Raw genomic sequence first — 14505 nt, 5'->3', positions numbered from 1 at the left:
ACACACAAACACGTAAGCTTCAGATAGAAAACAATTTCTGATTTCCGCAATCTGTACAAAGTGTTATTGTTTATTTTTTACACAGATACTCAACATATGTATGGCTAGAAACAAGGCAACTTACATGTGTTTGAATCATATTCATTCTATCCTTCCTCATAATCTGAACGTACTCCATAATATTAACATATTTGGTTTTCTTTCCGTTCTCATAGAGTGCATCAATAGCAATAAATGTCCCCGTCCTTCCAATTCCAGCGCTAAAAAATTTATTGAAACACATGAGTAAATTGAAATAACTGTTAGTGATAAAAGTACAAATATTTACTCATCGTATACTTGTTCTACAAATTTATCAAACTCATTTACCAAAATGATGTATTAGATACTCAAAAAGGCCGTGAACAAATGATGGTGTAATCGTTAGCTTCTATTTCAGTATTGCAGTATATTTTACGCAGGTCTGAATCCTTCAAACTTAATGTCACATTCGTACCTGCAGTGGACAACCATTGGTCCATTTTGATCACAATGCTCACTTTTTACATTCCTGTAAAAATGAACCAATTTGATGCTGTCAGGAACACCATGATCTGGCCATTGAGTGAAATGAAATTGGTGAACTTTTCTTTCTGTTCGATTCTGAAATAAAGGTTGATTTTATAAGGATATATTCAGGAATATGTTAAAAGAGAAAAATAAGAGACTACACCATAATAAATCACTAATTATGAAAAGACTTAACAGAAAAATGACGATTGAACATCACTGACCGTGTTTCTTTTGACGAATATACTATATGGATTGATAAAACTTTATAAGATCGTGCACAGAAGACGAAGTTTATGTTGTATGAATGCATTGGTTCAAGAATTGGATTAATATTATTCAAAACCAGTCACTCGGTTCATTCAAATGTATGGTTTTAAAGTCACTATTTGATGAATAGCTTTCGGCGAATTAGAGGATGGGAAGACCACTGGCGTACATTGTAAGATTTTGGTAAAAAGAAAAAAAGAAAATTAAACGAAAGTCAATTGTTGAGTTTTTTTTTTTATCAAACCTACGCCAATTTTAAAAGTATATTAAGCATGTTTCTCTTTTAAAAAGAGTTGAAAGATAATATGACTAACATTATTCATTACCGTATCATTATGGTTCAATATCGTTATAAGTCTGTAAACATAAAGTGTATGCTCTTTTTCTTTTGTCAATGTCAGTCGGTAATTTTCTGCTACCATTTGTTCATTGACTGCATCAGGCCAATATTGTACGCATTTGTTCTGAAGAAAATTGGTAAAGTTGAATATACATAACATTTATAACGGTACAAAACAAATGAATCATACATTTACATACATTTTTCATTTTGCATTAAACAGGCATTGTTACATTTTTTTTTTTTTTTTATTATTCACATATTTTAAAGTGGTAAAAACATTAGACGAAGTTGATAAAGTAGTATCAGAAGACTATTCTTAACAAAATGACGGCATTTTAACTATAATCATCATTATTGTTCTGTCTTATATTCAAAAAGGAATTTGATATTTTTCTGGATTTTAGTAACAACATATCAATACAACTGTGCTTGATATCAATAACGAGTTAATTTTTCTTTGTATAATGACTTTTTTTTTAATTCGAACAGTCATGAGTATTCTCTGAAGTGTTCCACAGAAAACGATGGTGAGTTTGTGTTTAAAAACAGACACTGTCAAATACACATGTTTATTAAGACAAAAACATGTTCATGATATATCTGCCCTATACTAGATAAAAACACTAATTCACTTTTAGGACGCAAATAGATATTATCCTACCAGGACACATTATGCCAACGCCAACAAGTCTTTATTTCTTAACACATGAGTAACAGAAAAGTAGAAAATATCAATTTTATGGTCTGGTCTTACACGACTGGGAATCCAAGCAGCAATTTCCTGCACTCTAGTCTAAACGATATCATGAGATCATTGAGGCTTTATGTTTTGTAGAGAACGACATGATTAAACAGTTGTTTAAGCACAACACATACCAAAATCATGTTGTATACTACCCTAAAAACCGAGTGTTCTAAATTGGATTATTATGAAAATACTTTATTATAATCAAATCATATAACAGTGTATTTAATTGATTGGATATAGTTTATGTGGTAATGCAAATGGATACCTTTCTTCCCTCTTTCAGCTGTGTGACCATTACAATTGTACTAACGTGTTCTTGGTATATCATATGCCAGAAATCTATGATGGTGTTTTTCTTGGGACCTTTAAAGTAGATAACGCGAATTATAGTTTTAATATAAAAGACAAGCATTGAAAGACTACCATATCATAACCATTATAAATATTGGTTTTAAACTTTCAAACCCTTATAGTTTGGTTTATTTTCATGATTTGCAGTATAAACAACAGTTTAACATGAAGAGCATACACAATTATATGCCTTCCTTTGATTATACAACGCATGACCGGTAGCATCCGCGGAAAATGATTCCTTACCCTTTTGGAGAGCACATGAAATTTTTATACAATATTATCCTACATCAAAATGATTTTTTTAAGTTTCACTTTGAATGAAATGAAATAATTATTTTAAGAATTAAAAATATACTTGGAGTATTTGGTTTTACATGTGATTTTTTTTCATAAAATATATTTTTGAATTTAAGAGTTCTGCCAGTTCATATCGCAAATTACTATTTTATTTAAGGTATATCTTTGCGTCTTGTTTTGTAAAATTTTGTAATTGTTCTAGCGTCTCTCTATATATGATGCTCGGCTAAAACTGTTTTACCTGTTTACTGTAAAGAATTCAAGATTGTGATAGTTTTACAATCAGAATAGTTTGATATGATTCATTTTCGTCGTGATCATACTGATGAAGTTTATCTGTCATCTAAAATATTTATAGTTACATTCGATCATTTTATTGTTATTTTTTGTGATGTTTTACACTTAAAAACTGGTTGTATATTTATATATTTAATATGTAAACATATATGATGATTGAAGTAAAATAAAATCGAAACACACAAAAGACGTTAGAGTATAATTAAAAAACCGTGATAAATGTCTATGCAGCAAAACCAAAAAAAAAAAATGCCAAGATAATTCTTAGACATCTTTCCGTTCTGAAATAATAGCATCATTTGATCTTTGTGTAATAAACCCTTTTTAAAGACTTTTATACATTTTTAACTAAATTTTTACAAACCTTGGGTTGCTATGTAGGCCTTTTCTTTGTCATAACTCTGAAATTGATATTTTCATAAGTATCAAACATGTTGTTGTTGGTTATTAAAATCTAAATATATTTAATGTAACAACTAAAATAACATAACAAAATAAACAGAACTCAACGGAAAATTTATTTTATGGATAAACATTAATTATTTCAACTCCAGTTACTTTTTAATTGATAATAGACGACCGTTAATTCGGTGATCAATAAACGAAATATTCCAATATCTGAAGATGAATAACGAAATAATTGGATGATTATATTACCCAACACAAAGCTTTTAAACCCGTTGGACTAGTTTCAAAAAGATGAAGAAGAAATAAAAATTAATTTAAAAGCCAAATCGAAACATAAATATGTGACAAAACTTCATTTTTTAGAAAGAAGTTGTATTTTCTTGATTGATTTTAAATATACTTATTATATTTGCTATTACGATATCTTTATGTCAGTTAGAGGTATATGCCTATATATGTATATATAGGCGTAAACAAAAATGTTCACATGTGCAGATATATATATTCAGAAAATAATGAGTGAAATAAGTAACAAGTTAACAGTTTCAGTTCAATCGATTGCATCCTTCCATTTGGACTCTTCAGCTTATCGAAAAGAGATGGAACGTTATTTCATCACAACGTTCCGATCAAATTTAGATTCCGAGAATGTTTGATAACGAACAATGCCCAAACGTCACAAATCACCTTAACCATGTTGCCCATAACGACGCCAAATCAGTTATCCCGAAGAGTCCCAATGACAGAATGAAATCGATTGAACTGGAACTGTTAACTTGTTACTTATTTTACTAATAATGTTATGAATATATTAATACTTTCACATAATTCTATCGATTTCATTCTTCCATTGGGACTCTTCAGGATTACTGATGTAGTTTCGCTATAGGCGACGTCGTAATGGAGGTGTGTGACGTTCCGGCATTGTTCATTATTAAACATTCTTTGGATTTAATTTCGATCGGAACGTTATGAAATAACTCTACATCTCTTTTATATATGCTTCATTCCGTCTACATTTAAAAATAGGCATTATTTGAAAATGTTTTTGAACACAAATGTCAAGATGGGCACTAATTGACAAATTTCTGTAATGTTGGTGTTTTATTTGTTCTTTGTGAACTCGCACCCGTTCACAGAGGCTATTCCCGGTCTGTTTAATATAATTTTCGTGGCAACCAGGACATGTGACTCAGTAAAAAAGATATGTTGTCTTACAAGTCATATTGGCGTTCACATGAAATTTTTCCCATCTTTAAATGATTTCATTGTACCTGTTTCTAAATATTTTATATCTTAAACGCAAACACCGCATCTTGGATCTCCGCAAGACTTTATTTCAAAGTCACTAACCTTCAGGAGTAGCCTCTGTGAATGGGTGCGAGTTTACAAAGAACAAATAAAACACCAACAATACAGAAATTCGCCAATTAGTGCCCATCTTGAAACTTGTGGTAAAACGCATTTTCAAATAATGCCTATTTTTAAATGTAGACGGGATGAAGCATATAGAAAAGAGATGGAACGTTATTTCAAACCAACGTTCCAATTGAAATTAGATCCAGAGACATCTTAAAAACGAACAATGCTGGAACGTCACAAACCTCCTTAACGACGTCGCCCATAGCGAAACTACATCTATTATCCTGAAGAGTCCCAATAGAAGGATGAAATCGATAGAATGCAACTGCTAACTTTTTACTTATTTCAATATTTAATTTAATGAAAATATATATAATACAATGTTACATATATATAAATATATATGTATTAACATTGTAGAATTAAAACATCGTAAACCTACATCAATGTAGTTAGCATTAATATAATCCGTCTTTTTGTTTCCTTTCAATATAATACGTGAATGGTCATCTACAAGAAAGACAATTACAGTAAGTTTAATAAAACAGGGAACGCAAATTAATATGTTTGAATCGATGTCATTCGAGTCATTAACTCTAGATCAAATAATATGTTATCATCTTCAAAATAATTTGTGAGTTTTGTTACATATTTCATTAAGTTGATATAAACTGTGAATTCATGTTTCAATTCGTGTGAATTCATGTTTCATGTTCATGAATTCAGTATGTATATTAATAAAATTTATTCCACTGAACTTACTTCAAATAAAGCTAATACTAACAATGACCACTGCCCTTTCCTCGATCTTGATATCTATATCACTAACGGAAAGCTGAATACTAAAATTTATGATAAAATGATTTTTCATTTGCTATCGTTAATTATCCGTTTTTAGATGGTGACGTTCCCTTGTCACCATCTTACGGTGTTTATATATCTCAACTTGTACGATTCGCTGGTGTATGTAACAATGTTTTAGATTTTAACGAGAGAAATTTATGTATTACTGAAAAATTATTACACCAGGGTTTTCGATATCAAAAACTAGTCAAAACATTTACTAAATTTTATCATCGGTATAAAGACATCATTCGTAAATATAGCTCAACATGCAGACTTCTTTTACGTTCAGGTATTTCACATCCAATTTTTTATGGAAATATTCTTTATAAAGCACAAAGGTGTCAGTATTCACCTCAGAAACTTACAAAACCTTTGAATAGACTTATGAAGAAGGGATATAATTACGATACTGTTGTCAAGTCATTAAAGATTGCATATTTTGGCGTTAATATTGAGTCACTGATAAGGTCTTTGCGTCTGAACTAAACACATTTATTCTAAAAACAGTTGTTGGCATGACACGGGTTATGTTCTTTTCATAAATGTTATGATGGTATGAAACTAAACCCCTAACGGCAAGGATTGTGCCTGATGTTCAAATGATGAAATCATAATCTTGAAGTCAGTTTAATTGAAGTCTGGAGCTGGCATGTCAGTTAACTGCTAGTAGTCTGTTGTTATTTATGTATGATTGTCATTTTGTTTATTTTCTTTGGTTATATCTTCTGACATCAGACTCGGACTTCTCTTGAACTGAATTTTAATGTGCGTATTGTTATGCGTTTACTTTTCTACATTGTTTAGAGGTATAGGGGGAGGGTTGAGATCTCACAAACATGTTTAACCCCGCCGCATGTTTGCGCCTGTCCCAAGTCAGGAGCCTCTGGCTTTTGTTAGTCTTGTATTATTTTAATTTTAGTTTCTTGTGTACAATTTGGAAACTAGTATGGCGTTCATTATCACTGAACTAGTATATATTTGTTTAGGGGCCAGCTGAAGGACGCCTCCGGGTGCGGGAATTTCTCGCTACATTGAAGACCTGTTGGTGACCTTCTGCTGTTGTTTTTTTATTTGGTCGGGTTGTTGTCTCTTTGACACATTCCCCATTTCCATTCTCAATTTTATTCATTTGTGCTTTTTGACCGACTTCATAGATTGGATAATCTCACAAAAGTGTGGTAACACAAAATAAAACCACACACCGGAGATTTTACAAACGTGTATGTATAAAATGTATTGTATCCTTATATCTGATTAGACATACATTGTTTAAGTATTGCAATTATTTCAATTTGAAATGTTTTAAATTAAATTAAAGTATTTTAACATACAAGGCCATAAGTCGCGGAAACGATTTTTGTCTTTATTAACTTCTTTTGAACCTTCTGCGTGTGCGTGAATAAGCCCTTTAGGTAATGTCTGCAACAAAAAAAGAAGTGTTAGTATTTCAAAATATAATTGAAAACTGTTAATAAAAATAGGAAGCTTATAGGTTACTAATACAACATTATTTTCACAAAAAAGTTGACTAGTTATAAAGATGCATGAACCCACCTAAAAAGTATGGTGTTAGCTCATATGCTCTGTAAGGGTCAACAATCCCTGATTTGTAAGCGATACAAGCCGTACATGTATTACATCTTTTCAACAAAGGAACCGTAGTTTGCCAACATACATATAAACGGACTATTTGATAACAACTGCCATATTTCCGACTTTGTTTAGGACAGTTAAAGCAAAATAAATTGCGGGGTCCACCAGATATAATGGCTAGTGAAACCTACCGCTTATATTGTAATGTTGAAAATACCGCTGAAATTACCACATTTATACATGATTGTACAGTACAAATAAACGCAAGAACACCTGAGACAGAAAAATACATAAATGAATAACATAAAAGAACAAAAAAACATGTAAACTCCAGAATATGATGATCATCATCATGAGTCATAATTGTGGATTAGGGTTTGCACCGGTATGGTTAATTTCGCTAAAGTATCACACATTTAAGAATACACTTGAAGTGCATAATTATACATCAGTCCTCTAATGAAACCTTTCCTAATTCCTGTTTCGCAACGAAAATTCGCTGTTTCTAAACACTCAAAGTCATCCCTGACATTTAACCTTTTTTTAATTTACTAGATGCATATATCGTTACAAAGGTCGTTTAAATTTCGACGATTCTCATTAGCATATCTATTTTTGTCGTATCTACCTACCGATTGGTAATCAAATATCCCTTAATGTTAGTCGATTTATTTTTTTCCTGATTTGTTGATTTGTATTTAATGAAAGCGAAGAGTGGTTTGTTTGTTTTCATTCCGTTATTAGCCAATGTTTTTTTTCTTTTCTCCGAATTTTCTATTGCCATGTCACGAAAATTCGTTATTGTGATTTTTTGTTGCTTTATGTTACAATGCATTTAATAAAAATGAAATCGCGCATTAAACAGTATTATTACAGATACCTCAGCTCATTTGTTGGCATAAGTCAACAACTACATGCGTCTGTATATACTTCAACAAAGGGACGATGTAGATAATCAACGAATGGCCTGTTGTTGAATAAACGCATAATTATTAATCTTCCAGTTACTTGCTCCTCAATGCTCTACAACTTCGTACATTTTTGGCCTTTTAAACATTTTTTTAATTCGAACGTCACTGATGAATCTTTTGTAGACGAGACGCGCGTCTGGCGTTTATATAAAATTTTAATCCTAATATCTATGATAAGTTTATTTGCAATTAAAACAACGTTAAAATATGCCAATTTGGAATAGAAACCAATAAAACATATATTTGCAGCAACCACATGTCCTTTGTGCTACTAAAGCCGATGACAATATGAGAAATAATTTCAAATATGATATTGCATGTCTAACCTGGTATTCCTTTTCGAAACCTTCATCTTTCTGTTTTTCAATAATAGCCTCTTTCAATTTTTCAATGTGTATCTTGTTGACAGAATGTTCAATTAGTATTTGTCTGTGCCTAAAAGTATCTCTGTCAGGTAATAATTCAAATTCTTCTGTGGTGGCTTCAAGGCGAACAGTTCTCGCCCCTGTATCCGATGTAATGGCTGCATTCACATATCCGTGGACATGACTACTTTCTCTATTCCTATCTATATATAGCATTTAAATAGTTTCGTTGCACATATTTAGAAAATGTATTTATATTTTCCCTCTTCAAATTATTGACGTATATTTTCATAAAAAAACACGTATATTGGATTTGTTCAAGAAATACACAATTGCATGGAAAAGTTTATTTTAATAAGAAGTGCAAACTATTCCGCCATACGTTTTGAGACATTTAGGAAACGTCTTAATCTTTGAACGTTTGAAAAGGGATATAACATCAAAGAAGAATTGTTTGACTAATTCATAACTTGCATACAGTAACACGGTACAGCATAATAGTTAATATAAACTTATTCATTAAAAAAAAAACTTTGATACAACAATTATTCATGTCTAGTTTGTTAGAAAAATTCAAATTATCGCAAAATACAAATAGGTGTGGTCCTGTGGCAAGACTGGCCCTAAGTTAATTTGTATCAGTAGCGGACCTGATGCCAATTAAACTGTTTCGGTAGACATAAAAACAGTTCTAGAACCAAGTTTACTTTTGAAGTTAACTATATTGAGATCCTATGACTAGTCAGAGCAGTCTTAAATACTGTCACTGGTTAACATTGACCAGTTCAAATGACAGGTTATCAAGTCAACTTGCTGTACAGGTTAGAACTGTACCCATCTGATAGGTAGAGCTGCAAATCGGTAACAAGGTACAAATAAGAATTACAGATCCAATCCGCAATGTTCTTGAATCAGAACAATATGACTTTTAAAGAAAATTATACTGGAAAGAAAACATTAAAGGAATTAATTAACGGTATAACACCCACTCCTTGGATCGTTGTATAATACATTACAGATATCTCTAAAATGTGTGTAAAATGCAAAAAAAAAATGTAATAAATATCTGTAGTGAGACTTTAACTTACTTAAGGTACTTCGTTGACTTGATTTTGACTGATCTGAACATTTATCTTTTCTTAATTGTTTCTTTTCTCTACAAAAACGGAAATAATACAATACAACATGTCCAAGAACAACCATAACTTTTTTCCCCAAAATTTGATTTTGTTAACTTTCGGAATATCATGGATTGTCTTAAAACTGATTTAATATTTTATTAATTGCCATGGTGTTTGAAATTGATTTCTTGGCATACACTTAATAAGTCAATCGAACTTATGAATCTTAGACTGTTTCATAGTTTTTACAAGTAAATGTTAGTTCATTCTGATAAGCGAGTTGACAAGAGTTCTCATGATATCCAATAAAACTCGCCAATATACTTGGAATCATTGTGTTTATGGTGATCATATATAATACCATTTATTATTTTTTATTCATAGGCCGTAATTAAAACTTCCAAAGGCGCAAATGAAAAGAAAAGTCTATAAAAAAATCATTCGTTTAAATGATCTGAAATTACATCGAAATTTAGTAACATGAATGCACTTGGTGTGCACATTTCGGCATATTGCGTGTCTTTTAGTGACGCCAGAGGCCAAAATAGTGGAGCATTTAGGTCTACAGCATAACGCAAAGGATCAGCGGTATATATGTTCATTGTATATGTATGAGTGGCCGTTCGTGTCATTTGCGGAATGAACATACCGTATGAAGTTTTCAACGCGTTAGTTTTATCATAAACGCGTTCGTTTTTCAAACCGTATGAATTACGAATCAACTCGTTAAAAGTGAAAACCAACGCGTTGGAAGTAAAACCCGTTGATAGTAAAAACCAACTTGTTGGAAGTAAAACCAACGCGTTGAAAGTAAAAACCAACGCGTTGAAAGTAAATACCAACGCGTTGAAAGTAAAATCCAACGCGTTGAAAATTTCATACGGTATGTTCATACCGCCAATTACACGAACGGCCACTCATATTTATGAGTATACTGGAACTTAATCAGAGCAATGCTTCAGTAATTTTTTTTTGTTTATGTTAAATAATGGCATCAAATGGTTTTATACTATCAAATTTCATATAGCTTGCGCATTTTCCAAAGAGACAATGTAAAGTTCAAAGTGTTATTCAACATAACTTAACAAGATGATGCCCATTAAAATAAAATTTATAAATAAATGACTTACTTAAACTTTTATTTAATTTAACAAATGGTCTTATTACTGTAACAAGAAATGTGATTTAAGATAGAATTCTCTATAAATAATAAACTGACTTGTAAATAACAAATCCTGCTAACATAATTAAAACAACTGCAATCATGGCACCAACGCCTCCGCCTATTGCTGTCCCGTAAAATTCTCCCTGCAACTCAGATCTTACCGAAACAAAACCTACAGTAAAAGCATAATCATTCAACCCATACGACTTGTGATGAAAGAAGAGAATCAATAAGCAAATATATGTATCAATCAGCAATCCCCGGATGAATCCGCAACTCTACTTCTATTTAAAAGAAGGCACGGAATCGGTCGAGTTGTGACAAATGATATATATTACCTTGTATGTCATAATTTAATTTCGATATTGAAAAGTAAATACATTTTGTAAATTGTCGAAATGCGCACACAATTAAAACTGATATAGTGAGGCGATTTCAACCCAGAACTTATGATACTATATAAAGAAAAGATAAGAAATAACTGTGATTCGTTTTGTTTTTTATCTATTTCATTACCAATTTAAGATAGAACTCCTCATTTAAGAATGACATGTTTAAAATATCATTTCACAATTTTCTTATCTTTTAAATTTTACCTCCATTTGAACGCAAATTGCTCTATAAAAAATAATAAAATTCGATATATACAGTCATAGTACGTAAATGTATTTTATTTCGTTTGGAATAGGGTTTTTGCCGTTTACTATTTGTAGTTATTATGTATAGATGGGAACTGGTATAACTAGTTCGGATACTGGTTTTGTAACAGTATGTACTACCTTTAAGTTTGATGTTAGGTGCAGGAGGCACGAGAAAAGTTTTGGCGGATTTTATGGGTGGGGTTTAAAGGCACTATATAAAGTTTGGGATTTAAATGTATAAGTGTCGAATGTGCTCGCAGTTACTTCGAATTGAAGGAGGTCACATAGGTATGTTTGCAGTTGCTGCTATATTTATTGTACGTACATGCGTTTGAGGTATTAGCCGGGGAAAAGAAACGATGCGAAAGAGGAACAATGTTATATGTCATGTGTTTATATATTGGTTCAATCGAAGAAATATGTACAATAAAGTAAAATAAAATATTGTATCGCAAGTGAAAATACGATGTTACTGCGAGCAACTAATCCTAGATCTGTGTTTGTCTTGTTAATATCCAATTGAATTTAGAGATTAAATGCTTTAGATTCGGACGAGCAGGGCGAGGGAGAATTTAAGAAAGGCGAAAGATACCAAGGAGATATTCCAACTCTCATCATAAGTTGAAAATAAAACTGCATTGCTAAGAACGAAAACAACCAAAAGACGAACAGTTAAGTAAACAAAACACAACATAGGAACTGAGTAACACGAACCACACAAAACATTGGGGATCTCAGTGACCCAGAATAATACTAGTAGATCCAGCTCCACATGAGACACCTTTCGTGTTGCTTATGTAAATACAAGCCCAGTAATAACTTTAATTCGGTAGGTGACTTTCGGGGGAAATAAACGGGGTTATAGTTCGACATTAGGAACATGTTTGCCATCATCTGGGAAATGGATATTCCGTTACGGTCATTCAGCTGGTGATGACTGTCGATAAATGTACGAAATGATGATTTTAACTTCACCACTTGGAACTCTTGGCCAAACTTTGATAGCTTTCTTGTTAGTAGCAACCCTCTATCAAGGAAATCCTGATAGGAAATACTCGTTGTAACCCCTGGAGTATCGTAGGAAATCGGGGATATATATACTCCGTATACAAGCGCTACTGGAATGTTGGTAAATAAAAAAAAAATTGACATTTGGCCAGCTGAAATCATCGATTTTGTCATAAAGTTACGTGTTCAAGTCAAGATATGAGGCAGATTTAACTTACTATTTGTAGAAGGGTACTATATATATATTTAAATATACTAGAACACACCCGTGATATCGCGGGTCCGTGATTGAATTAAAGTATATAACTATGCGCAAGACTTATTTTTGTATTAGTATTGTCATCTGATAAAGTCATGCCGATTATAAGATAGTTATCACAGTTTTCTCTACTTTCAAATCTTTCTGTTTGAACCCGTCTAACTGGAACTTATCAATTATTGGTTATATTAATTATTTGGAAAACAAAAGGTCCTGGGATGGAGTATTTTTTAAATCAACAGCATTGTCCCATATTAGTTATAAATAAAGTTGAATTCTTTGATTGGCTGTTTTACGTCATGCCCGCTAACAAATTGAAAACTGTACCTATACGCCTTATTTTTAGTATTCGTATTGTTATCTGATAAAGTCTTACTGATTAAAATACTACAATAGGTAACAATTTGACAATTTAGTAGTGTCAACCCTGTGAGTATGACCCGTGTATATAGCATATCCTGAATACACCGTTTGGTGGTGCGCCTGTCAAATGCGGAACGTACAGATAAGGTAATAGGTAACAGATGAATATACTATTGGTATCGGTATCGGACTCGACCCGGAACTTCTTAATTATTGGCAATATTAGTTACGTGGAAAACAAAAGGGCCTGGAGTGGTGTAATTTTTAATCCACACCTTTGTTCTATATTAGTTATATATAAAGTTGAATTCTTTGATTCGTCGTTTTTACGTGATGACGGCTGACAAATTGGACCTCGTAATTTTAGTATTATAGATATGTTTTCCTTATATTTATTTGTAAATTGTGCTTAAAACAGCAAATCAAAAGAAAATTTTGCCTTTTTTATTTAGTATTATGAACAGCAATTGAAATAAATTCACGCCGGAATATAAAGGATAAAGTCACATGGATATATTATTAATTGAAAAATTAGCATGGCTATTTTCATTATCTGTCTTTTTCTGTTCATTAGATACAATAATGACGTTTCTACATCTGTTTATTCTGCATAGGAAAGCCTAATCTAAAAAATCCCTTATTATACACAGTTCATTTTTCAACAATGTAAGTGCATGTTTCGAGTGATGTGCATAATCAGCTAAAATCCTACTAATTACAAACATGTTTATATTAAAAATAAATTAAAGACTAACTTTTCACCAGTAAGAGTTTTAAAAAGAAAGCGGAATGCATTCTGTTTTCTGGTATCGCTTTGGAAAGGTAAATGTGTTACTGATTTGTCTAAGCGTCTATTTATCGTTCAATTCTTATACAAACATATACAAAAAAAAATATAAACCTTGTGTACAATTGAATCCCTTCCATCCGTTATTACATCCATCAATGCATTTTCCATTCGTATGATGACAAGATGGTCTTACACAATTTAATGAACAGTTTTGAAGACATCCACTTCCATAAAAGCCAGAACTACAAGCTGTAAAATTTAAGTACAAAGTGTTTGACCGAGTGACACAAAAATAAGTTTATTTCAGTAAAAATAATTTGAAAAAAACTGTGTTGTCTTTTTTTTTCTGATCTGTAGACCTATTAACAATTGCTTCGTTCTTTAATTGGCCTTTTTAACTTTTTAGTATTCGAGCTTCACTGATGAGTCTGTTGTAGACGAAACGCGCGTCTGGCGTATACTAAATTTAGTCCTGGTATCTATGATGAGTTTATTTGTTACATCTGCAACCGTTCATTAAATTTATCTAAGATATTAGATATGTTTTAGTTCGATATGATATATATATCGTCGGTTGTTCAAAACAGAAGTAAAATTGTTATCAGAATGATGTCTTTCATCCTGTATTATAGGTTGGCATTACTTTAAGTATCCAATTTTAAAACTATGTCTACGATATACACTCTCACAGTTTAAAATAAAAAAAAAATTAAATTACAAAAGAAAATCAATCATGTGTAATGTCTATTATACCT

General features: G+C 31.6%; 1 protein-coding gene across 1 annotated transcript in view; it reads right to left on the bottom strand.

Annotated features, from left to right (window-relative positions):
* Positions 1–13982, bottom strand: part of LOC134680775 (receptor-type tyrosine-protein phosphatase epsilon-like) — a 94149-nt gene extending 80167 nt beyond the window's left edge. Inside the window, exons 1-11 of the mRNA XM_063540008.1 lie at positions 13862–13982; positions 10744–10861; positions 9492–9559; positions 8365–8606; positions 6806–6893; positions 5071–5138; positions 3223–3259; positions 2176–2273; positions 1146–1283; positions 497–642; positions 125–260 (exon numbers count right to left, since the gene is read on the bottom strand). Coding sequence (XP_063396078.1) covers positions 125–260; positions 497–642; positions 1146–1283; positions 2176–2273; positions 3223–3259; positions 5071–5138; positions 6806–6893; positions 8365–8606; positions 9492–9559; positions 10744–10790 — 1068 coding nt within the window. The 5' untranslated portion in view covers positions 10791–10861; positions 13862–13982. The remainder of the gene's footprint in view (positions 1–124; positions 261–496; positions 643–1145; positions 1284–2175; positions 2274–3222; positions 3260–5070; positions 5139–6805; positions 6894–8364; positions 8607–9491; positions 9560–10743; positions 10862–13861) is intronic.
* Between the last annotated feature and the right edge of the window lie 523 nt (positions 13983–14505).

This window comes from Mytilus trossulus, chromosome 1 (genome assembly GCF_036588685.1).
Source record: "Mytilus trossulus isolate FHL-02 chromosome 1, PNRI_Mtr1.1.1.hap1, whole genome shotgun sequence".
In the NCBI taxonomy this organism is placed as follows: domain Eukaryota; kingdom Metazoa; phylum Mollusca; class Bivalvia; order Mytilida; family Mytilidae; genus Mytilus; species Mytilus trossulus.
The sequence above is the reverse complement of the archived record's forward strand: the minus strand, read 5'-3'. Positions and strand labels throughout refer to the sequence as shown.